At 36.3% G+C, this 25,550-nt stretch overlaps 2 protein-coding genes across 7 annotated transcripts; both read right to left on the reverse strand.

Annotated features, from left to right (window-relative positions):
• Positions 1 to 270: 270 nt before the first annotated feature.
• Positions 271 to 14,522, reverse strand: LOC107780406 (uncharacterized). 4 transcript variants are annotated; one of them, XM_075238682.1, is made up of 12 exons: positions 14,101 to 14,522; positions 13,252 to 13,470; positions 10,469 to 10,616; positions 9,603 to 9,710; positions 8,427 to 8,590; positions 7,650 to 7,815; positions 7,314 to 7,450; positions 5,498 to 5,790; positions 5,103 to 5,413; positions 3,154 to 3,266; positions 2,214 to 2,469; positions 271 to 824 (listed from the first exon to the last, which is right to left on the reverse strand). In XM_075238682.1, exons 1-12 carry the CDS (start codon positions 14,310 to 14,312, stop codon positions 540 to 542), a joined length of 2,412 nt encoding a protein of 803 aa, XP_075094783.1. In that variant the 5' UTR covers positions 14,313 to 14,522; the 3' UTR covers positions 271 to 539. The 4 variants fall into 4 exon arrangements, with proteins under 4 accessions (XP_075094783.1, XP_016456427.1, XP_016456426.1 ...); XM_016600941.2 differs by having other exon boundaries at positions 13,252 to 13,474; positions 14,105 to 14,485; XM_016600940.2 differs by having other exon boundaries at positions 5,103 to 5,790; positions 13,252 to 13,474; positions 14,105 to 14,522.
• A 1,134-nt stretch (positions 14,523 to 15,656) lies between these two features.
• LOC107780405 (uncharacterized) lies at positions 15,657 to 25,279 on the reverse strand. Of its 3 annotated transcripts, none has more exons than XM_016600936.2 (7): positions 24,433 to 25,264; positions 22,947 to 23,090; positions 22,414 to 22,486; positions 22,203 to 22,308; positions 22,013 to 22,109; positions 20,934 to 21,029; positions 15,657 to 16,201 (listed from the first exon to the last, which is right to left on the reverse strand). In XM_016600936.2, the coding sequence occupies exons 1-7, from the start codon at positions 25,111 to 25,113 to the stop codon at positions 16,046 to 16,048; spliced, it is 1,353 nt and encodes a 450-aa protein (XP_016456422.2). In that variant the 5' UTR covers positions 25,114 to 25,264; the 3' UTR covers positions 15,657 to 16,045. The 3 variants fall into 3 exon arrangements, with proteins under 3 accessions (XP_016456422.2, XP_016456424.2, XP_075094784.1); XM_016600938.2 differs by having other exon boundaries at positions 16,063 to 16,201; positions 20,934 to 21,054; positions 24,433 to 25,265; XM_075238683.1 differs by lacking the exons at positions 15,657 to 16,201; positions 20,934 to 21,029 and adding an exon at positions 17,567 to 18,162 and having other exon boundaries at positions 24,433 to 25,279.
• Positions 25,280 to 25,550: the final 271 nt, after the last annotated feature.

Consider the following 25,550-nt stretch of genomic DNA (forward strand, 5'->3'; position numbering starts at 1 on the left):
TAATGAGATCACAGGAAATAAGTAACTTCTACTTTAACAACTTAGAAAGCCCAGCGATGAAAACAACAATAAAATCACATTATCTTATATTCTACTCCCTCCGTTTCAATTTATGTAAACTCATTTGACTGGGCACGGAATTTAGAAAAGAAAGAAGACTTTTGAACTTGTGGTGTGAAATGAGACACATATATTTTGTGTGACTATAAATCATTACATAAAAGTAAATTGTTTCCAAATAAGGAAAGAGTTTATTCTTTTTGGCACGGATTAAAAAGGAAATAGGTTCACATAAATTCAAACAGAGGGAGTAATGCATTGTCTCCTTTTCAGAAGACATTCATACAAAATCAATTACCATTTCATCTAGGGTCCAAGAGGCTAAACTATAAAATCCCACCCAAATGATACTGTTATTAAGAGCAAAAATGTTTTGCTGCTTCATCTTCAACCTGTCACTCCTACTGTCACCGCCAACTAACCGGATAAAGAACAAAGACAAGAGAAAAGAAAATACCTAGAAGAGAATTTACAATAACCTACTGCTTTAGCTGTTTTTCTGGTTTTACTACATTACTGGACTCCTTTCTTTGGCTTGGTGCATCAGACTCATCATCCTCAAATGGTAGCACGACAACTGGGGTGGCAGGCACCGTGTCCCACCGCTCCTTCAGAAGGCTCATGAATCTCAAAACCATTTGCCTTCGGAAAGTGAGTTCTCGGGTGAATGCATCAAAAATCAGGAAAGCAGCTATGTACTTGAATGGAACAATTAAGAGAATGGTTGCACCAAATAGTAGTGCCAGAGCAACTTCCATCGTAATCTGACAGATTTTGAAAATTAACTCAATTTAAGAAAGACAAAATGAAGTATTAGATAAGAAATAATGCTATTATCCTGAAGTTCAAGTAATATATAGTAGTAGACTCAGCATTCAGCATTTATTGACCCCTAAAATAATTACTCAAAGTGGACCTAAATAAATATTTAGGACAATAATCTCAGTAAATCCAGAATATGCAGAATCGATTCCCTAAAACAATTAAAAGGGATCCAGCATAGCCAAAAAAAAATTTAAGGAGCTACAACTAATTGTTAGAGAGCTCCTATGGTGCTTAAGGCTAGATGTCTTCTATGGTTGTATAGTTGGCATAATTTAGTTCCTAATGACTGTCATATGAAGTTTTTTGATTTTGTCAGCTCTTTAGCTCTTGCTTAGCTCCTTTTTGTATTTAAGTTTAAAACCAGGTTGGGGTGGGGGGTGGAGGGGTGGAGTAGGGTTGGGGAAGGAGCAGGAGGTCATCCGAACAAGTTTCTAAAAGGAGTTAAGCTCTAAATTAAGTGCTATAAAGAAGCCAACATATCATATTAGCTCTATGCAGAAAGTGCAACTTTTGGTCCCTCAAGAAAAATGATTCATTTTAAAATATAGTGCAAATCTCAATTTTGGTTAACAAAGAGGGTTATTGACATTGAATTAGGTGTGGAATTCCGAGTGGTGTTAGAATTAGGGATATAGCTGCAAGTGGTTGGGGATGAGGAAAGTTCCTGTGATGACGAGTGGAGTTGGACAAGGGGACTGCTGTATGTTCACTAAATTTAGCCATCGAGAAGGAAATGATTTAAAGGAAAAAGAATCTTCTAAGTTTCAGGTATTCACCTGCACTAAATTCACCTAGTGTTGCTTCTGCTGGGATCAGACTGATTTAACAAATTGATTGACTAGAATAATATTTACTTAATTACAGGGACAGAGTGAGAATATTAAGAGCAAATTTCCCTATTGTTCAGAACGAGAATTAGACATCATCACCGAAGCAACTAGACACTAGGACATAATAATATACTGCTTATTAAGTAATTCCAATTGCCCGCCAATTTTTTGAAGGAAACAATTGATGTCTCTGCTATGTAGTAGGGAATTGAGAGGGCTTACATAATCTATCTACTTTATTTGATCAAACAGAATCCTTTTAAAATAGCTAAAATGAATCAAATAATTGAAGGGATCAACTCTTGAAGAGACTGTTTAAAGTTTTACTCCTAAGCTATTGTTATCTGTCCTTAGCAGGCATATTTTGAGTAGCACACATTTTAAGCATAGCACTGGCAATGTTTTTCAGTTCTTTCTCTGGCCACAGAAAGACAGACCTGATTTCATAGCAAGTGATGTTAAAATTAAGAAGCAATTACAAAGTTTCTCAGGAGATACCTGAGGTTGGCCTGCAAGAATGATAGCTCGAATCTTGAGCAGCGACACATTCAGGCTCTGCAGATACCTTTCCACTTCACGCAAGGCCTCTTTAACTGCGATAATTTTCTGTAGTGTGTTTGATGGTGGTTGATCACGTATTGTTACCTTTCCAAAATATCTTCCAAGCCGACCTTGTTCCTTGAGCCCCTTAAGTAATAACATGCCAGCAGCCAAGACCATCAACATTGCTGGGAAAACATAAGACAGCATATTCCTGATCCCAGAAAATTGAGTGCTGAGTAAGTCATTGAAATTAAGATAGATAACTTTAACATATGAGGAATAAAGTCAGGAGCATGCTCACAAAATAAAGTAACAAAGTTAACACAAGTCAGCAACAAATTACTCTGATGCATCATAAATATGTATGGATATTCATGGCCCATATTCACTGCAATTGTGCTTATCCTTTAAAACAAGCAACAGGAGAAACTTATACATTATACAATTTTTTCCAAATGCACACGTATGGGCGAAAATTTAAGAGTACAACAGTGTAGCATTTCCCATGAACTTTCACAACCTGCAAAAAGAACTTTTGAGAATATGGTTTTCAGAAACTAACTAATTTTTAGATGAGAAATGCTGTAAAGACCATTTGGGAGGTTTAGAATGGTCTCTCAAATTAGCATGAGTCTAATGTAAAAATTAGATGCAAGATGGCAACAATCCCAGAAGATAGCAATATGGTTCCAGTTGGATAAAAATCATTAAGACCAGTAATGAAATTTTTATCCACAAGAAGTTTCTTTCAGTGCCAAGCAAATTATTTATTGGGACTTCGTGGACATATACGTATTCTACAGAATGCATCCACACGTCTCAGCAAACATTAAGGTGTACAGGCAAACAAGATCAATGTCAGTAGACTTCTCGATATACGGAAATGCACTTTTACCTGAATATAAGTGTATATACAAGTGCAAGAGAAGAGGCAGTCAATAGGGGATCCTCCCAACGCCTAAGTTTCTCAAAGTTTTTTACCACAACTGTTAAAGGAAACACAAGTTCCTGTCAAGAAGGGGGAAATCAATAATCAACATTATTGATAAAAGAATTAGCTTGAGTAAGAATTAGAAAACACAGACAACAAACAACAAGGCTGATCACAGAACCAAGTCCAACAAGCTATTCTAGCCAATTTCTTTCAATAAAGGAAGAGAATAGGGGTGTCAAATGGGCGAGTTGGGCCGATTTTGAGCAGGTCAAAATAGGTTGAGTCAATAAATGCGCGGGTCATTGACCCGCCCAAAAGTTACTTGGGTTGAAATGGGTCACGATAGGCTAAAATTTGGGTCATAACCCAACCCGCGCAACTCTTACCAACCTTTAATTAAGAAAAGTATAATTAGTAAATAAGATATTTTTTCTTTTGTTATGGTCATATATAACATATCAAACAAAAAAAAATATTTCTAAGATATTTTAGCAAAGTTACTCATGGATCAATTTGGGGTAAAAATCAGCCCAACTTTAAATGGGTTGAGATGGATTGGATCAAGATGGGATGAGTTCTTGGGCGGGTTGGGCAGTTCATTTGGGCTTAGGCCAAATTTGACAGCCCTAGAAGAGAACAATACCATTAGCAGCACAAACTTAATATAGTGCCACATCTCTATCACATTAAGATCCGAGTCCAGTCCTCTTCCACAATGATTTACAATTCTTATGAAATCTTGATAAAAGCTTCTAATGTTGTTTTTTCCCCTCCGAAAATAATCGATGGTTCTTTCCCTTTTTTCTTTTTTCATTTTCGAATCATGGTAGGTTCCTCATCCCTCCCCTTGAATGGAGAAGTAACCCTGGTTAGATGTTAAGCCGCATGCTTTAACATCCAATATAATAATGAAGTAAAAGAACTGATAGAGGTTCAAAACTGAAGTCAAGTTCATCAAGATTTCAGTTCACAAAAAAAGAAAGAAGAAAAGCTGCCTAAGTTGAAGCCATAACCACGAAAACTGTCCGCAAAAAAGTAAACAATAGTCTTAACTAGTGAGGCTTCTATAGTTTTTTTTTATTATTTTATAATACTGGAGTTCAGACCACTTGCACGCACCTTCACTACTTCACCGGCACTTGTATCTTCCCACACTATAGGTACCGGGCAACTCTGCCTATCGAGACTTTGGCAGATGGGAAGTGTTGAAATGTGTGACCATCTCATCTAAAAGCTTAAGCTATTAGAAAGAATACACTTTTATTTACTTAATTATGTCTTTTAACACGCCCCCTCATGCACGTGTTTGATTCTTTTTGAAAAGCCAAGCACCTGAAAATTCTTCTTGATAATGGATGGCAGTGAGACACAAACTAGGACCTTTGCCTGCTATGCTATACCATGTTGAAGTGTGTGATCATCTCATCCAAAACTTAAGTTGCTAGAGATAGCACTCTTTTATTTACTTAATTATGTCTTCAACCGGAAGAAATTGGCCTAACTGTTTTTGTCTCTGCTCGAGTTTTAACTCCGGTCTCCATGGCTTTCTTTCCAACTTCATCAACCACTAGGGCACACCTTTGGGTAGAGTGAGGCTTCTATAATTTTTCCAAGCACAAGAGAATATCAACATATCAGCCTACCTTGTGCAAAAACAATTAGCAAAGCTCTCAAGTAATCCTCGGCGACCATTCAAATGCAAGTCCTTTTTGGAAAAGAAATCTTACAAAATTTATCATGCTTATTGTCCTAATTATAACCAAGCATTTAAATATTTAAACCCATGAATGAATTTCAAAAAGGTCGTTTAATGTTCTGGAGTTACGAGATGTATGAATGCAGACTAATCAATCCAAAAGTCAGAAAAATTTGCAGGCAGAAAGAACAGAAAAGGAAAGAGATAAGACAACCTTAAAAAGGTCAATGTTACTAGGTATCCCTTCAATCATTGCGGCATCAATTGTGGCTTGTGTTTTCTCCGCAACTTGATATTTATCTCTACAGGTCACTGCTGCTTTTTCCATCAAATTCATATCAGCGACAATAAGATTTTTACTGAAAACTATCCCCCGTTTCGACAGAGAGTTCTTCCAAAAAGCAAGAGAAGCACTAGAACCCCATGATGGAGACTTCATCCACTTCCGCAGGTACACACTTCCATCTATGTCAAACACATGACTACTACTTTCTGTTGCCTCGTTTGTGGATTTAGGTGATCCCCCTGATTGATACTCTTGATCAGTCACTTTTGCAATCAATGGTCCACCCCAACAATTAACTGCTAGAGTTTGTAATACGACGTTACCATAAGGTGCATTTTGTAAATATGAGAACTGAACCAATTTAGTTGGCTCCTCCAAGAGCTTTCGAGCATATTGAAGAGCCTGGAGTCTCCTAACAGCATTGGTAGTATAAGAAATTGCTCTTGCCTTCCCTTTCTGGGCGCCATAGACATTGTACACTGATTGATCACCTTCCTCTGGTCCAAATTCTCGTATGAACTTGTATAAAGCAATTACTTCACTGATGCATGCATACCACACATCCCGTCTCATTTCTCCTCCCCAGTCCACAAATTCTAATACCCATGTGTCCAACCTGATATGAGTGCAATAAATTTAGAGCAGAATATATCTATAAGCATTTCTAAATCAGCTAAAAGAAAAAATCCACTACAAGATGCAAAACCATCTTAAAAACTAAATAGGCTAAAAAGTAAGTAGCATTAGCCATTATTTTTTGTAAAGATAACAGTAGTCATTATTACAAGTACGAATGCAGGTTACAGTTTCGGGAGGAGGGGTTGGATATTTCATATAGCAACTTCCCATTCTTAATGGAAATGGGAAACACAAGGAAAAAATAAGAGCACATAAATTAAACGATAACTAGTTGTCCAGAAGGATGTTGCAGGGAGAATTTGACATCAAAACAGAAGGAAAATAAACGAACAAAAAAGAAATCACATAAAACTATAATTTCAGTCAGAGAACCTGTATAGTCAACTAACATGGGGAAGGACAAATGATTTCAGGATTAACAAGTCTACATTCAAATCCAGGCTCGAACCAAAGCATGAAATTCGTTGGGAATTGGAATAAAGAAGAAACAAAGGAACATCTCTGTCCCAAGGCCGATATGACTTTGACAAAGTGCCTCATATGATAAATCGAGAGGTATAAGGATTCCGATCAGATGCAAATTATTAGTTAGTCATATGATAGTTTTGGTGATTAGTTAATGTGCTTCCTTTTAAGATTGGAATGGATATGTGAAACTTGAAGTTAGAATGCAACTAAGAGCATTTCCAGGCCTACCTTTAGTCCTAAATGGGATTGTCTCAGTTATGGCTCCTGGTTTCTTTTAATGAATTGGAAAACTTGAGTTTCACTACAAGATGCAAAACCATCTTAAAAACTAAATAGGCTAAAAAGTAAGTAGCATTAGCCATTATTTTTTGTAAAGATAACAGTAGTCATTATTACAAGTACGAATGCAGGTTACAGTTTCGGGAGGAGGGGTTGGATATTTCATATAGCAACTTCCCATTCTTAATGGAAATGGGAAACACAAGGAAAAAATAAGAGCACATAAATTAAACGATAACTAGTTGTCCAGAAGGATGTTGCAGGGAGAATTTGACATCAAAACAGAAGGAAAATAAACGAACAAAAAAGAAATCACATAAAACTATAATTTCAGTCAGAGAACCTGTATAGTCAACTAACATGGGGAAGGACAAATGATTTCAGGATTAACAAGTCTACATTCAAATCCAGGCTCAAACCAAAGCATGAAATTCGTTGGGAATTGGAATAAAGAAGAAACAAAGGAACATCTCTGTCCCAAGGCCGATATGACTTTGACAAAGTGCCTAATATGATAAATCGAGAGGTATAAGGATTCCGATCAGATGCAAATTATTAGTTAGTCATATGATAGTTTTGGTGATTAGTTAATGTGCTTCCTTTTAAGATTGGAATGGATATGTGAAACTTGAAGTTAGAATGCAACTAAGAGCATTTCCAGGCCTACTTCCTTTAGTCCTAAATGGGATTGTCAGGACAAAAATAAAGGAAATGATACAGTCCAAATGGGATTGGTTGGAGAAGCTTACGCACTGAGGACCTGAAGTGACAGATACAGCAGAATCTAGAAGGTCAAATCCCAGAGGCCCAACTCTTGTTCTCTTTACGAGTGAACCTTCTCCTGTAAGATCCAATCTTGATGCATTTCTTTTCCCCGTCAAACCAACTGCCTGCACAACACCAGAACAATTATATAAAAAGTATCTCATGTGCATACTGTTCAACTAGCCAAATCAAACGAATTTCATCATCCATTTGGCTCAATTATTAGGAGTATAAAGGAAATACCAACTAAACTTTACACTCAAGGATGAAACATCTCATGAGACCTTTACGCTCTCTTTGGAAGTATGTAATTATTATGAGTACCTCAAAGTAAAGAGCTCTATCAGTCAATATTAGTTTTCCTGGCCATGCCATATTATTCTCCCATTTAAGAACGGGGTGTTTTCCACCGGAAGCAATGCACAGGATTCTCTCATCATGGAGGTGGGCGTTATCTTTAAACTGGTATGACTTCCGTCCTTCATGCACTCTAAAATAAGAAAATGAACATCAGAAAAATTATATTGGTGACTTCAAAATTTCAAGCTTAGTCAAGAATTTTCTACATAAGTTCCTTTTAATGAACAAAAATAGGAATTAATAACAAAATTTCCCCCATTACTGAAAAGGATAGGACTACTCAAAATATTAATAAAACCAAACAACTGAAATGTTAAGAAAATGAAGAAATTGTAGGAGATTTCAGAAATGAATACTCTGAAGCTTTTGTATTCATCCAAATCATAAATACTTGCCTTATTCAGAATTATGTGATAAGTTCACTTCCTCATAGTCAAGTGGACAAATTTTCTGGCATATTTTTTTACATGGATTTAGCATTTTTATTAAAAAAGAAATAGTTACTCAGTAGTACGTCAAACTCTTATGGAATTGTAACAGTACGCCAAATTGTCAAGAAATCCAGCTCAGCTTTTGATTTGTCAAATTAATAAACTACATATTCTCTAAGAATTACGACTTTCTGTGTATGTGAGCTGATAATCAACCATAAATTTGACTTGTGCAATCACATGCACATAACATAATAACGCTTTGGAGAAGAAACTTTTGTAAAGGAAACTAAAAAGAGAGGGTTCTCACTTGAGAAGTTCACCGATGTATGTGGACCATGAGGTAAATGAGATACCCTTATCATTACCAGCAAGAGCTTTGAAAAGGTTGTGCGCTGTTGCCCAATCAGCTATACCAGCAACAGCAGGAGCAATACGAACAAAAGCCTCTTCTCCAACAAGTCTTCTCTTCAGCTTCAGCAGGAACAGATATATTTAGGTTACAGCAACAGAAGTGTATGCGACAAAGCCTAGAAAAATAAATTAGTCTTCCTCAAACACGAAGAGGCTTGATGTCATATATTTGTCTTCATAGTATTCCAGTGAATTACAATCATGAAACACTCAGTTGAATATAATACATGAATAATGGAGAAGCCATCTTTCCAAGTTTGCAAATATTAAATATCCTAGCAAATTAAGGAGAACTTTTTATTTTTGATCGTCAGGGAAGCAATTAGGATACGTGGAAAGCAAAAGTGAGGTCTGCACTAAATATGACCGAGAACCAAAAGATTTTCCTCCTCACTGCATTCACCTCCAGCCTCTACTTTCCTAAACCTTCTTCATTCTCAGCAATTTCTTTTGTAAATTTTAACAGATAAAGATATATAGTCATTGATATTGCCACCGAGGGGTGTTCACCAACTATGTCAAGCATTTCCAGTTTATTCACCCCTAAAATGCACTATTATGACTGCAAAGGGATTTTATCATCCACCATTTTACAGCACATTTACGCATAAACTATTCACTGTTTGAGTTATGTCAAATGTTTGAGCTTGTTCTTGGAAAAAATCAAGCAGCCTCCAAAATTATACTCAGTTAAGTGGGAAATTTGTTAAACTTCAACAGTCGAGCTTGATCTGACTGCACATCACCAGAAAACAGAAAGAAAAGACAGAATATATGTGGATTCTTGGCAGAGAGGTTGAAAAGATGGTATCAACTAACATATCAGTTCTAGAGCATACACATCACCAGAAATTTATCTTCTTTGGCAGATCATCAGAAGAGTAATATAAGGTGTCATACAATTGTAGCTGATGCTATCTTATTTATCCATCAGCTGACTTTTAAAATGCATCTATAGTTAGATTAACAGCTTAGCACTAAAAGCCTAAAGCCAACAACCTATACTTAAAGTGGCCCACGTCACATTCAATCCAACCTATCATCAATGAAATCTAAAGATCGGAGAAACAACCTGGAGAGAATGCTTCTCTGAAACTTTAGCTTGGGAGTCTCCTCTGCTCCTATATGGTCGCTCCCAGGCAAGCATAGTTACGAAAATCAGTCTCTGGAATGCAGGTTCCTGCAATCACATCTGAAAATATTAATAATAAGTAGACATAAATCTTAAATTTTACCGCTCATTCCTACCTGAAAATATTGAGTTTGCATTTTGTTTAAGTAAAACTCTAGAGCCACTTCATGCATGGAAAGAAAAACTAGCTAACTGGAAACATTCCAATTCCTAGAGGAACAAGGAGAGATCTCAAGGTTTCTATCTTTGTTTATCTTCTTCTCTTCCTTGATCTAAAAGGGTTCAAACCGACATTTTACTGATCCTAGACTACAGCTTTCAGATTGTGCTGAATCAACACAACAGCAAAATTTAGTTCTTCACCATAAAAGACAAAATATCCAGCAAGATATTGAAACTTCTTTTATAAACCAAAACCAAAACCAAAAGTAGAATTAAAAACGTTTAATATCCATATATAAAGAGATGATGACTGACAGGATCACAAAGATACTTCAAGCCAACTAAGAGTTACATGTTCTCTTCTTCAGTTTGGATTTGTCTTCTGTCAAATCATCAACAAGCAGAGACTACTTAAAGGATTAGGGCTTAACCGTACAAGAAACTTTTCACGATAGTTTAGAGCTAATAAATGGAAAATTGGGCTCTGCTTTATTGGATCGGAGGGGTGGGATTGAGGAGCAAACTGAACATAAGACTTCTAGCTCCAAAAAGAATTTCAGTTTCACAAAGGCAAAAAATTGATGTTATGCTCATCAAAAGCTAATGAAAGACTAGAAAGGAAACACGAAGTTAAGCCAACAAACCTTCAGGCAAGGATGAAGGAGAGAAGAATCCTTCGACAGAAACCTAAAGCAGCAGTATTCAACCAAACTGCGAGCATCACTATGAACAGATTCAGGACCAAGTGCTTTGAATATCTTCTGCATTTTCTTTCCAGTCAATCCGTTCATCCTGCATGTCTATCATATGTCATATACAGCTCCAGAGTTTAATTTAGAAAAACATATATTACTCATCATTGGTTTGTCGGGTATTGAAGCTAACCACAGATAGCAACAACTGTAAGCTCAACTCCACAAGTTTAATACTCAATCGCAAGAATGACTTCCTAAAACGAGCGAAGGTTGCAAGGACAAGCATATACAAAAATGTCAAAAACTTTTGCACCACCTAACTCCAAGAGGATTAAAAAATATATTTCACCATATCATGATAATTTTTATTTGGATTTTTTCCTAAACCAATTAAACTCCCCCCACTCCATCTCCCCCTCTCTACAATAGCAATAACAACTACTTCCCAATCTAGCTAGTCTGCTACATGAGTCCTCTATATCCATTGTGCTTCATTTTGGACATATTCATTCTAATGCCAATAACTTATCTTTTAAGACAAATTAAGGTTTTCCAAAACTAAAGGTTCTCTAAGCATCACCCTTATCCCTAAACTGACACATTAATATCTAACCAAACTAAACAAACTCCTGACAAGCACCAAACCAGATATAAATGTCCGATACCGACGAAATCTTTATCCCAACCAGTCCGTATTGCCTATATGAATTCTCTGCTCCCATTGTGTTCTGTTAAGTTAACTTTGCATGGATTTCAAGAGATAGCAAGTTTTTTCAAGACAACCACCCTCCACCCTCCATGATTAAGTATACGTTATTCCCTTATAACACATTCTATCATCATAGTTTTGAACATATAGATTGGGTATTTGGAGGTCTATGTAGGATAATGACCAAACCAAAAATTGTGATATAGAATAAACTTCGAGAATTCCTCATCTAGAAGTTTTGCAATCCTAACCTAGTATGTCCCAAAGACGCCCAAGATTTGGATGTGCTTAAATGTGCCACAAGATGAGAGGTCAAATTTTTTAACCCCTTCCGTCGAATTAAAACATGACATCATGTATGCATGTTAGAACTTGGATTATTAATTGAATTTCAACTCATTAAAAGATATGAAATTGTATAAAATACTACTTCTATTTCAATTTATATGAGTCTTCTTATTTTGGTTGTTCCATCAATATATCATATTACACAAACTTTCACAAATTTCAAAAACTAAGTACATTTAACTAACTAATCAAACTTTAATGTGATGTTTGCTCTGTTAAACAAACATTGCATGTATCGCCTTAATAGCAACTGCCACTTATATTATATACAAGTCAAATGAACATCTTCAATTTCATGCCCAATCAAATGGTGGCACTAAAATTGATATGATGGAGAATTATCATGAAAGTGACTTATCGAAGAAAATTCCTTCTCAAAAAGAAAAAGTGACTTATCAAAAAAAAAAAATTATAATGCAAGTGTGTCAAACATTATAGATGTCTCAAAATAGAAAGTGTGATGGAGGGAATACAAGTTTTTTTTTTCCAAAGAAAGAAAAGGCAAGGCCTAGTTCATGTCAGCCCATGCCAGCATGTCTACAACAGACTTACTGATCCTTTCACGTTATTCACATCAAGAAACACACTTCCTATACGAAAAAAGAGGCCATTATTTTATTCATTTTAACATTGTTCCCATTATATAAGCTATATAATCAGATTGCTCAAATATCCAGTCACATATAGGAACATACTCCCCAGCCGGAATACCTAACGGTTTAGCTAGAACACTGCACGGGTCAATACGTACAACGCCTATTATCCATCATTTACAGTTAGGACTACTGGAGTATCTAATCCCATTTGCTCCACTAACTTTTGTCTCTCAATGTCAGCCCAACAGAGTTTTTTGCCATAGTTGTTCTTTCTCATTTTTATGCGTTTCAACACTCAACCAAAAGTTCTCTCTATATTCACCCATTAAGAACATTTCATTAATTACCTCAAGTACACTTGAAGGACTTTATCTGAATGAATTGTCTCCTAAAAGAACTCTTTGTCAACATAGATAGGACCATTAAAGTGTCCAGAGAGGACATTCTGAAGAGTCCATGCCCCTGAAGAAAACCTCGGAGAAAATTATCTGAGTAGCTTTTTAAGAGATTACTCTAAAACCAATCAAGAAAAGAGAAACAAGAAGGGGGGGCGGGGGGAGGGGGGGAAGAGAGAGAGAGAGAGAGAGAGAGAGAGAGAGAGAGAGAGAGAGAGAGAGAGAGAGAGAGAGAGAGAGAAGAAGACTTCTCTAGAAACCAATTTAGTCTTAAAACATGTTCATAGACCAACTTTTCACACTGAACTATTATAGGAGAATGACTCCTGTTACTGACTTGTCTAATAAAATGCCTAAAATGACCTTTTAAGGGTCCAATCCCTCAGGAAAAAAAGTAGGAAATCTACGTTGACGAATGGCAAACTTTTCCGTAGGCCCCTATTTACGGTTCTAGCACATGCTCAACAAACATAAAGAGGGGGACTCCTTGGCATGAGGAGATGTCTCAAATTACCTTAAATCTATCGGCCACCCTGCCTTTTTCGCAGGATATTCACCACAACACATAAGAATCCAAAAGAATTACACTTACAGCAGGCACTTCCAAGATAGACACATAAAATCAAGCATCTTGATGCAGAAATAGGTGGTTCCAATCAATGTGACCACAAAAATGTATCTTACCTGCTAAATTGCTCAATGGAAAGAATAGCAGCTACAGAAAGATCACCATTCAGTGTTTGGCTATCAACAGTCTGCTCAGCCATGAATGTGTCCTCCATATCTTGAGTATCAGCATGCACACTGGTTCTTTTGTCATTTACAGTTTTTACCAGCGGTGAAGTGACTTCATTGAAAAAGTTTTGTGTCTTTGACAGCCAGTGATTTACTGATTCTTGCACTCTACCTGTAAAAGGAAGTGACTGTATCAGAGCAAGAGTAAGCTCGGAGTGCTACTTGTTGGAAAACTGAATAACCAATTTAATCATTGTTTAGCTGCTAACCTAACAGGAAAGGTGGACCTAAACCGTCATCCTTTTTTTTCTTTTTGAAATATAGTTTCGCATGTAAAATGTCAAGAAGAAGAAAAAGTTACCTTTGAATATTATTTCAACTCTCCTGCATAATCACATAGAGCACAAAACATGACATCTTAAAGTAGCTCACTACATCTGTGAAGCTTAATTTACAAATAAATACAGCACTAGCACTACCACCCCCAAGCCATAGAAGGGGGAAAATCAATATTGGTGAAAACATATTGTCAATAACCTCAAAAGATTCAATCTTCATTCAATTTCCACTTTTTCTGAGGGTGCATCAAGGTCATTTACAGTGGAAAACCAGTCCCAGTGGAAACTTCTGCTTCAATTAACAAGGAGAGAAGTTTGGCCCAAGGCCAGTTCAACTATACTTACTGACATAAGCTAACTAAAAAGCACTGGACCTAATTAAATGAATCTTGAAATTATAAACAAATAAAAAAAGACCAAGAAGAAATAAATTGAAGTAGGGGAAAGGAAATTGGTGCACTCACTGGTATCAATATCATTGAACTTCCACTTCCTATCACCCACAAGATTGAACTTGAACTTATGGTCCGAAGAAGAAGAAGAAGAAGAAGAAGAATTGTTGGTGCAGCACAGAATCTTGGGCGAAAATGGAAGATGGGAACGGTAATGGAGAGCATAAAAAGCAGGTGATGGGCTAACTAGTTCTACTCCTGCAAGTAATTTGCTGTGCATCTTTTTTGTCCTTTTGGCTCTGAACTTTCAAAAACCATTTAGTTTACTTCTCTTTTTTCTGAGATGAAAGATTATTTGTGGAGTGTTTTGTAGAGAACTGAAGACAGTGATCTTTCTTTGTTTTTCCTCCTTTTTTTGGTTTTTTTTTTTTAGTTTTTAGGATCTGACATCAAAATAATGCATCGTACGGTCTGCTTGCTTTATGGATGTAGTTGGCAGGTCAAAGCTCGTTCGCTTTTCATATTTGGGAACGGCCTCTTTGAAGACTTGGAGTTCTGGAAACTAACATTTGGTCCCTAATTTCCAACCTTGGCTATAATCTAATAATATGGAGTATCTTTTTTTCATAAATTGAACTCATCTTTAAGCTTGCCTAAATGGACAACGATCCACTGAAAGTAATTTGAGATTTTTTTGGAAAATTGAAGTTGGGTTTTTTTAGATGACTTGAACCGGAGAATTTAATATTATTTGTATTAAATTAAAAAATTATTAATTTAAGGAGTAAATAAACAATCTAGGGCCAGAGATATTTCTCATTATTATGTTATTGCTCTTTCGTTGATGGAGCAATAAAGTTTGATAGATTGCGCTATTTTTAAGGTTTGACAGAAAATTTAAAAATGATGCCAAGCTCGTGATTTTAATATTAATTCACATGGGGTCTTATTTTAAGTGTAAATAAATTTTTTCTGGTTGAATTTGAAAATACAGGTTCCAGATGACTCACATGTTTATTTTGTCTCAAATTATCTTCTTCTCCCTTGGTGTGCTCATTTTCCACGTTGCTAAATCTCTGGTATGTGTTATTATCAAGGGCACTTGAGTCGGTCATAGCACTCATCATTGTACTTACAATTGTATCACTTTTGGTAGAATTAGTGAAGCAAAGCATTTTGATTCATTTTTATAGAGTATTACAATACGAACTGATCACGGGTTTTTCAAAGAACTAACCTAGATAGCCGTAAACCCGACCGTTTAAACTAAAAATAGCCAGTTGATGTATAATATATGTATAACCCATATGTAATATGTTTATAACTGTATATAATCTATGTATACCGGTTAGAAAAAATAAATAGTAAATTTGACCAGCTATTCATGCAGTAATAACAAGGATATTTTCGACATCACGTATTAGTAGTAACTAAAGAATTTTACTTAAACTAGTAGCTACGTTAGGAACCGAACACTAAGATTTAAATCTTACTGGTATGAAAAAGGATATTACAAATATGTATTTAACAACAATATCCACTTCAAAATGGGAGCTTCAGGGCACCAACTTTTTCTCCCTATAGCAATTTGCAATGGAAAATGTCAACTGTGACTAGAGTTATACAAGAAGAGAAAATAATGCTTAATACCAAGCTGCTATTCATTTTTCATCAGTATATGTTACAGGAATATCGAGCCCTAGTTGTACTCATATATCCTAAATCCTATCCTCTTTTGCTTTTCTGTTCATTTCTTTCTTCCCTGCTTTAAAATTTACATCTTAGCAATGCTGTATATACAAAACATAACGTTGCTACTAACCAACCACCAGTTTCCGACCCTCTTCGATCTTCCTCAGTATCAGCTCCTTGTTAAGGCAAGGAGCGCTCCATCATTGTTGAAGTGTACTGTGTATCATAGAGACTACTCTTATTTGCAGGTTAAATGAGTTGATTCTTGCAACGCCATTGTATCATCTCGTACACTCTTGAACAAAATCAATCTGTATAAAGCTATTGTGTTAGACTGCTGCCTATTGAAGAACTATCATCTCGAACTAACTCCCCGACCGGGTTCTCCTGAGCCCACATAGCTGCATCCGTGTAACCTTGTTCAAATAGCTTATCAAGAATATCATCTTCTGCTGGCTCAAGCGCCCAACTGAAAAGCTGCAAATGTGGCCAAAAAATTAGATGAGAGAAAACTTGTTATTGGTCTATCACTAGAAGAACCAGGCGATTGACCGTAAGATGTTCAAGTTAGGGCTGTATTTTGTCCCGGGCCCGGGCCTTAGTGGGCCTAACGGGCCGGGCCTCGCGGTCCCGGGCTTCGTGGTCCCGGGCTCTGGCGGTCCCGGGCCTGGCGGTCCCGGTCTTCGTGGGCCTAATGGGTGGAACCGGCCCGTGACGGGCCTAAGCCCACATGGTCCTGTGCTTAACGGGCCGGGCTCGTGGGCTTCGCGGGCCTAGCGGGTTTTTTTTTTTTTTTTAAAGACAATTTCTTGTAGTATCATGGCTATATTAATATGTAGTATATATGTATATCTAATTATTAAAGTGCTTGACGAAAAAGAAAATAACAAAACAATAGTAAAACACTAAATTGTCATGCATAAATATCACTTCTTGATATTATATTGTATCTTATGTATATATATTCTCTTATATATTTTCTTTTAGTATATATATTGTATCTTATGTATATATTGTAGCTTATAAATATATTTTCTTGTAGTATATATATTGTATATTATGTATATATTGTAGCATAATATATTTTCTTGTAGTATATTATATTGTATCTTATGTATATATATTCTCTTATATATTTTCTTGTAGTATATATATTGTATATTATGTATATATTGTAGCATAATATATTTTCTTGTAGTATATATATTGTATCTTATGTATATATATTCTCTTATATATTTTCTTGTAGTATATATATTGTATATTATGTATATATTGTAGCTTATAAATATATTTTCTTGTAGTATATATATTGTATATTATGTATATATTGTAGCATAATATATTTGCTTGTAGTATATTATATTGTATCTTATGTATATATATTCTCTTATATATTTGCTTGTAGTATATTATATTGTATCTTATGTATATATATTCTCTTATATATTTTCTTGTAGTATATATATTGTATCTTATGTATATATTGTAGCTTATAAATATATTTTCTTGTAGTATATATATTGTATATTATGTATATATTGTAGCATAATATATTTTCTTGTAGTATATTATATTGTATCTTATGTATATATATTCTCTTATATATTTTCTTGTAGTATATATATTGTATATTATGTATATATTGTAGCATAATATATTTTCTTGTAGTATATTATATTGTATCTTATGTATATATATTCTCTTATATATTTTCTTGTAGTATATATATTGTATCTTATGTATATATTGTATCTTATAAATATATTTTCTTGTAGTATATATATTGTATATTATGTATATATTGTAGCATATAAATAATTCTAAGTATAGACAAAGAAATATTGCGAAAAGAAGCTCATGGGTAGAAGCAATAAATTTTATTACCAAAAAATGACATATCTTTCTTAGTCATCCTTCCCCCAATGGAATGAGCACAACAAGGTACTAATACCACCATTAGAAGGAAAAAAACTAAGGAAGATGTGCCAAAATACAAGTTACATATTATTCTATGTATTATCTCTAACAAATCTCATAAATCCTTCAAGGTTCGGAGGAGGTTGCGTTGGTGGTGGTGGAAAAGAAGCTTGTTCATCACCACTTCCGGGCGAAGCCGAATCCTCCGTAAGTTCCGCTATCATTTCTTCATAAGCTTCATCTATCGCCGGTTGTGCTTCTGCAATTCCAAAGTTTCTTCTTTCCGAGCGGATCCAATCTCTAAACAATACTGATTTTTCCAAGCTATCCCTCATAGACGCTCTATGATCACCTATTTGCAGTCTTGCTTGACTGAAAGCGCTCTCTGATGCAACAGTTGAAGCTTGAATTGATAAAATATCCCGAGCCATCCTTGCAAGAACAGGAAAATGTTTTTCCCTTGCCTTCCACCATTCCAAAAGATCAAAAGAGCCGTCTGGATTCTCCTTTTCAAGTCCCTGAGACAAATAAACTTGAAGCTCATTTAGATGTGAAGTTTCATCATAATTTTCACCTTGAGACCCCCTGAACTCCGTCCAAGATTTAAGAGCTTTTAAGCCCGCAACTCTTTTAGAGGATTGTGAGCTAGACGAAGTAGGGGTTGGAATAGTTGGCCTAGCATGCTCTAAGGCAAGTTGATAAGCATTATAAACTGTTTGAGCGTTAATCTTAATTGAAGCTTTTGCATCTGCAAGTGTCGCAATTTCCTCATTTGAAAGATCTAAAGCCTTATAAATATTTGAATACCAAAAATGAGGACCTCCCAATTTCATTGTAGGATTTAGCATTGCAGCAAGACCATAAATAGGAGGGATAGGAAAAAAATATTTTTTAAACTTTTGTTTCATTTCATTTATAGCAAGTTCATAAATATCCCCACCCTCACTAAATTCAACAAACAAATCAGATAGTGCTGCAATATAAACTAAACAGTTTGAAATAGTAGGATAATATTGCCCAGAAAATGCATTTGTTGCAATTTGAAAATGTTCTAAAAAATCTAAAAGAATTTTAACATTAGTCCAATCTTGAGTGGTAAGCATTTCATCATCATCTTCACCACCTACCCGAGAATTAAACGTTGCATTAATTGGGTTTCTATATTCATATGCTACTACTAAACTTTCGTACATACAATTCCATCTAGTCGGGCAAGGTTTAGGAACCTTTCTTTCTCTAAGGCCATATTCATCACATTTTTTAAAATACTCTCTAAGTCTACTTCTACGGTTTGAATAAAAAAGCCAATTAAGAGCCATTCTAACCTTTTCAATTTCTATGTTTAATATTCGCATACCATCACCGACAATTAAATGATAAATATGACAAATACATCTAACATGGAAAATATTAGTAAATGCAGGATTTAGTGTTGTTGTAAGCATGCCTATAGCACTGGTGTTACTAGAAGCATTATCCATTGAAATTGCCATTATTTTATCGCTAAAGCAAAAATATCTACAAATATCTGCAACAGTGTTAGCTATAAATTTACCTGTGTGACGCGAATTAATTATTCTATATGCAATTATGCGTTTTTGCATTATCCATTCTTCATCTATCCAATGACTTGTAACAGTTAGGTAATCACAATCATTACCACTTCTACCAATATCAGTAGTAATAGAAATCCGATTAGGTATATGAGTAAATAAATAACGCAAATATTGTTCATATTCATGTTTGAATTTATAAATATCACTCTTAACTGTTGCGCGAGGCCAACCTTTATAAGTAGGATTAAACACTCTTCTAATATAATGAACCCAATTAGGATTAGAAGCAAAAGTATAAGGTAAGCACATAACAGTAATCATCTTTGCTAATTCTTCACGATCTCTATTTGGATCGTAATATAAAATACCTCCAGTGACAGTGTTAATTCCTGGTTGAACTAGATTTGAACCTGTACTAGGGTTAATCGCAGAATCTACACTTGTCCCCTCTAGATGCGCTTTCATTTGAAAAAATCTAGCCTTATCTCTAGGGTGTGTTTTTATGTGCCTAGTCAAACTACCTGTGCCGCTACGGTCTCCTACATATTTATGCGACATTAATTTCCCACAAGTTTTACACTTAGCCTTATTTTTTTCTCTTACTTGAGTAAAAAAATTCCAAACTAATGATGTTTCTAAGCGTTTAGCAGGTTCTCTATTAAAAGTAGGAGTTTCTACAGGTGGGTCGACCGGTGCATCACTTGGGTTATTAAGAGGACTAGTAGGTGTATCATCTAAATCCGGTGCTTGAGTTTCATCATCATCCTCATTTTCCTCATTATTTTCTAAGATGGTTTCATTAGGATAAAGAGCATTCATAATTTCATCATCTAATCTATCACCTGGTGCAACATTATGATAAAATTCACTATCGGTAAATTGAAAACAAGGGTGATCACTATCAAGAATTACGGAAGGAGGAGGACGTCTAGGTTGGCGACTACTTTCAACTTGCTTATCTTTTCTAGGTCGGGGAGCCGGGGGAAGGGTAGTTGGTTGGCCACTACTTTCACCGGTTTTATCTTTTCCTTTACCAAACATTTTTTTCAAAGTAAATGCCATATTAATTATAATTATGCAAACTAAACCACACAAAAATATATTATAAAAACGTAAGAGTTGAAACGAGTTTACCGGATTGCCGAACAACTTCTTGAAAATTGAAAATCGTTGAACACTTGAAAACTTCAATTCAACAACTTCACAATTTTTCACGAAATTTCAACAATAAATTAAGTAATTGTAGTAGAGAGATTGAGAGAGATTGAGAGATATTGAGAGATATTGATGAATTGGTGAATAAAAATGAAAGAATGAGGGGGTATTTATAGTTGAGAAATGGGGAAAAGTGTAATTATATAAAGTTTGGGGTTAAAATAAAGTTTGGGGGCCAAATGGCCATTTTTTTAACTTAAAAAACGGTCATATTTTCAGCCCAAACGGCTAGATTTTAAATATGGCCGTTTGATTTTTTTTTTTTTTTTTTTTTTTTTAAAATAGCCGTTGGGCCCGCCAGGCCCGCCAGGACCGGCCCAGGCCCGCCTGCCGGTCCCGGGCCAAACGGTCCCGGGCTCGTGGGCTCAACCATGGAGACCAGCCCGTGACGGGCTCAGAGGCCCACCAAGACCGGCCCACCCAGGACCGGCCCACCAGGCCCACCAGGCCCGTTAGGACCGCGGGCCCGGTCCGGTCCGGTTCAGGCCCGGCCCACCGAGCAGCATTAGTTCAAGTACCTGGCGGGGAGTCGCCCTATTTTCAGGGTTGCAGTCAGGACTTATCCCAATTCCTTGCAATCCCAACCGACTGGCTGGAAAAGCACAAACGCGCACCTGGATACAACCTATCAGTTGTTAACTGCCTCCAGCAATCAGATGAAAAGAAATCAATATCCTGATAAGTCACCGCTGTTTCTATTGTGGAACTGACAGGTAAAAAGCATAAACTGTTAGCACTAACGGGTGTGGTCTAGTGGTCAATGGGGGCAAACCTTGGAGACCAGGGTTCAAATCCTAACAGAGACAAAAAGAAATTAGGTGATCACTTTCCATCTAGCTAAACCTCTCTGTGGTGGGAGGTAGCAGGTAACAATCGAGGTGCGTGTAAGCTAGCCCGAACACCACCATTATAAAAAAATGTTGCTAATAAATGCTGGAAGATGTAACATGAGAGGAAAAGACAAGTAGATTACTAATCAAACATACAGATAAAATCTTAAGAATTATAGGTAATCAACAACCCAGGGAGATTTTCTGAATTTATAGCTATTAGTTTTAGGCTATATAAGAGAACATAAGGACAGGGAAAATGCATTCTGATTTCAGATAACTTATTAAACAGGAGAGACTACTAATTTACAGTTGAGAATAATGTGTATATTAGCAACTCCGAACTAATTCTAGAGCCACAACAGACAGGGCTTCAGTTGACAACTAGTTATCAGATGACTTGATTTAAATATTTGTCTACAGATGTCCGAAGTCAATTAAGTAAATGTCCAGAAGGTAACAGAAATATCTCTTAATGGGTTGGATTGATTTACCGTCACCCTCTACAATATAAAGTGAAGTGAAGTCGGGTGAATAGACCAGGCCTTTAGCCTTTTTTTATGAACTTCATCAAAGTCACAGCATTTTTCTTAGAACTGCAAGTTGGTTATTTGAAACTAGCTTCCTCTCCAAAGATTATTTCAATGCACGGGACATACAATGGCAAAATCAATCCGCAACTGGCGTACATGAATGACAAAGCAAGGTAGTCATGACTGGACATGTGCAGTATAGCGGACTACTTAATTAATTTCTTCAGAAGTTACCGTCTGGGCAGCAGATGTAGGTGGCATAAACAGTGTTAGTCCCCCATCAATACAAAGTTTATTCCTGAAAAGTGTGGCTGGCCTTGGAGCAAGATATCTGTGATTCACGATACTTTGAAGGTTTAGATTAAAGGTTTAGATTGGAGTGTGAGCTAAAAGAGAAGCTAATAAAGCCAGAAAGAATGTGTACCCTGGGATAAAAGAAGAAGTAAAGACAGCATTGATAAGATCCTCCTTAGAATCAAACTGATCAACCAATAAGCCTCTGGGCCTCCAAAGTATCTGTGTTACAGCAACTGGGATGAAATGACTACATCATTCTCAACCCAGATAAACCATATTGTATTGCATAAGAGCTTCAAAATATCAGCTTGCACGAACAAAGGTTAGTCTACACTTACCACGAACTCTTCCGTTGCACCTAATATGAGCATCAACTGGAAGAAATTTCTCAAGAATTTCTCTAAGAACAGCCTGATACGGAATGACATTTTTTAGATGCTTTAACATTTAAATACCAAAAAGCTAAATACTTGTCATCAAGAAGAGTACTCTAGATCTCGATGACACGAGATAAGCCAATTTTAAACATGTCAAGTTATTTTCCAGTGACATAGAAACATTTGCATTCTGTCACCAAATAAGAGATTACAATTTTATGTGGACAAATCAAGTCATGATTAAAATTTCTATACGACTGTCACTTAAATCTTTTACTCTTAGATGCCCAATTCATACACTTTGACTGAGGCAAACACATTAAAATTATCAATTAATCTATTTCATTTTCACGAATGACTACTTTTTATAGATCAAATCTGTTTCATAGACTTTGACTGAGATCAAACCTATCAATTATCTTAAAAGATTACAATTATGAACGTATATGATTTTTATAGCCTGCACAATTAAGAAATTATGTCATGACACTTACACCAAGGCGAAATGCTGTCCCGCTGAGCCGACAATCTTGAGCTAATATTTTGGTAGCATCTAGAGCCTCTTGCATACTCGCACCAGAAGCGACCACTGCACATACAATTGCACCAGCAGAAGAACCAGCCAGTGGTGTTGTCTCCTGGGAAAGAAGAAATATGTCGGACTGAGAAAAGTCATCTTTGTAGTTCTAATTTGTAACCAAAATGAACATCCAACAAGACCCTCCACCAGTGTTTAGAGTCCGGTATAACGCTTTCTTAACCTCTTGACCTTAATCCTCTATCTCTCAATAAGCTTATTAGCAAATCAAGCTGCTTGAGTATTCAAGGCAAAAGCTCAATAAAATACTTATAAAGAAAGGCAAACAAAAAGGTCCGTAGCAACTTAAATTCTCAAAGTATTATCCCCATTAATAGTAAATTCTCTTCTTTCCGTAAAATTCCCTTTCTTACACATCATGAAGTACCATCATAGCAACAAACATTAGGCCCAAACTCCAGATCTCAAGGGTCATATGGTCAACAACAATATCCAACAACAGATGTAGCAAGTACTTGTCCAATTTCTTCATCTATCCTAATTCCTATGTGATGTGCGGGGTTAACATACATGTCCCCGAATCCTCAAGTTCCTCCAAAGAGCAATGCACTATGAAGTGAGCTATACACACTCAATTTGGCTCGGACATCTGGCACTCGATTAACGTCACTCACCCATCAATAGTTAAATCCAATAAATATGTATCAATATACTACTGCTAAGTTCTTATAGAAGTCTATATAAGATCTTTCAACTACATCTTAATCCCAATTAGTTGGTGTCCCCTATAAGAATCCTCTTCATGCGTTTTGTTATATTCAAACTATCAATTCACTAACTGAAAGATATAATGGGTAAAGATATTCTAAGTTCTTTACATTCTCCATAAAGTTCTCCCTTTTGAATGTATTTACCAGCATTTTGCTGGTATAAAACAATTATACCTCAATGAAGGGGAGTTTTGGAGCAACGGTAAGGTTATCTCCGTATAGGCCACGGGTTCGAGCCGTGGAAGCAGCCACTAATGCTTGCATTATGGTAGCCTGTTTACATCAATACCCTTGGAGTGCGGCACTTCTCCGAACCCTGTGTGAAGGTGGGATGCTTCATGCACCAGGGTGCCCTTTTTAAAAACAATTATGACTTAACCCCAAGCTGCATTTTGCTGGCATACATCAATAAAATATTAACTGGTAAGGAGCTGAAGCAACATTCTCTTATATCCAAACGAGCTCAATAGCCTATTACTATGCTCATCGCGGTTCATCCATCTAGATTCCCATTTCCTCCACTCCCCTTCTCCAAAGTAAAATAAAACTTGTTATGGATTAGCAAAAAGATTTTATTTTGATATTATCTTACTTGATCAACTACAGAATCAAGAGAACAACAAGCAGTATTATTCGACAACCAAATACTAAATAAAGTAGAATATACCAAACCTTGATATAGCCCTTCTCAATGAGAAGCTTAGCAACCCCAAGATGATAAGGAAACAAAAGCCCAGCAGCAGAGAAGCTAAACCCAGGGCTAGTCACCGTTTTCATGCTCTTCTCAGCTTCCACGTCTTTTTCCCTCTGCTCCCACACAACCTCCGGCTGAACCGGATCCTCAACCACCGCCGCTATCCCTTCCTTTCGCCGTTCCCAAAAGTACGATTCACTCTCTTCTGCACCATTAACTATACTATTCCCACGCCTCAAAACTCGCGATGCAATGCCGAGGAAAAGCTCGCCGGTCGCCACCGCGAATGACTTCTTCTCCGCGGCTGCAGACTCCAGCGGAGGAGGGGAAAAGGGAGGTTCTTTGAGGGTGGGTGGTTTTGTATTGGGGTTAGGAGGAGGAGGAGGGGGTGGAGTAGAATTGGCGGAGAAATTGAGGGTACGAAGTGGGAAAACGAGATGGGGATTGGATTTAGGGTTTAAAGGAGGGCGAAAAGGACGAGGGTTTGAGAGGAAAAGGGAAGACATTGATTTGTGATTACGTTGTGAGGAAGATGAAGAATTGGAAGAAGATGTTTGGTAGGTAAAACGTTTCATATGTATTCGTATATGTTTCGTACAAACGTATACATGGTTCTTGTATACTGCTTCTTGGAACTTATTATATGTACGACATGACATGTATAAACAACGAAATGCAACTGTTTATTCTGTGCTCTGCAAATTTGTGAGTTTTGAGACATGAAACTCTGTTGGTTTTGCCGGGGGAGATCAATTGAAATACGAAAAGAAATACTACTATTTCTGCAGTTTGCACCGCATCTTTTGCTATTTTTATTTTTTCTGCCAGATATTGGGAGTCACTTTCAATTGAGATTCTTTTTCTTATAAATCTTTTTTCCATTTTTCTTGTCTTAAAAAAAGGTGGGGTATATTTTCCTACTATAAATAAGTGAGGAATTTGAGCTGCCTCCGGTTACAAAGAGATGCATCCAGTTACTATTTTATTTGGGTCATAACCAGTGGCCGACGCATATGGTAGAAAGTGGGTTCAATTGAATCCGATTTATCAAAAAATAATATTGTGTATATGTATAAATTATGATTAAAGTTGCATA

Source organism: Nicotiana tabacum, chromosome 19 (assembly GCF_000715075.1).
Source record: "Nicotiana tabacum cultivar K326 chromosome 19, ASM71507v2, whole genome shotgun sequence".
Lineage (NCBI taxonomy): Eukaryota > Viridiplantae > Streptophyta > Magnoliopsida > Solanales > Solanaceae > Nicotiana > Nicotiana tabacum.

Excerpts from the sequence above, each read along its gene's own strand:
- LOC107780406 (XM_016600940.2), bottom strand. The coding sequence starts at position 14,312 with ATGCACAGCAAATTACTTGCAGGAGTAGAACTAGTTAGCCCATCACCT. Across the intron at positions 7,816-8,426 it reads TACATCGGTGAACTTCTCAA|AGTGCATGAAGGACGGAAGT; the intron begins GTGAGAACCCTC and ends TTCTTATTTTAG. Across the intron at positions 3,267-5,102 it reads GTAACATTGACCTTTTTAAG|GAACTTGTGTTTCCTTTAAC; the intron begins GTTGTCTTATCT and ends CCTTCTTGACAG.
- LOC107780405 (XM_075238683.1), bottom strand. The coding sequence starts at position 25,113 with ATGTCATGTCGTACATATAATAAGTTCCAAGAAGCAGTATACAAGAAC. Across the intron at positions 23,091-24,432 it reads TTGAGAAGGGCTATATCAAG|GAGACAACACCACTGGCTGG; the intron begins GTTTGGTATATT and ends CTTCTTTCCCAG. Across the intron at positions 18,163-22,012 it reads CTACATCTGCTGCCCAGACG|GGACTTGAAAAGGAGAATCC; the intron begins GTAACTTCTGAA and ends TATTTGTCTCAG.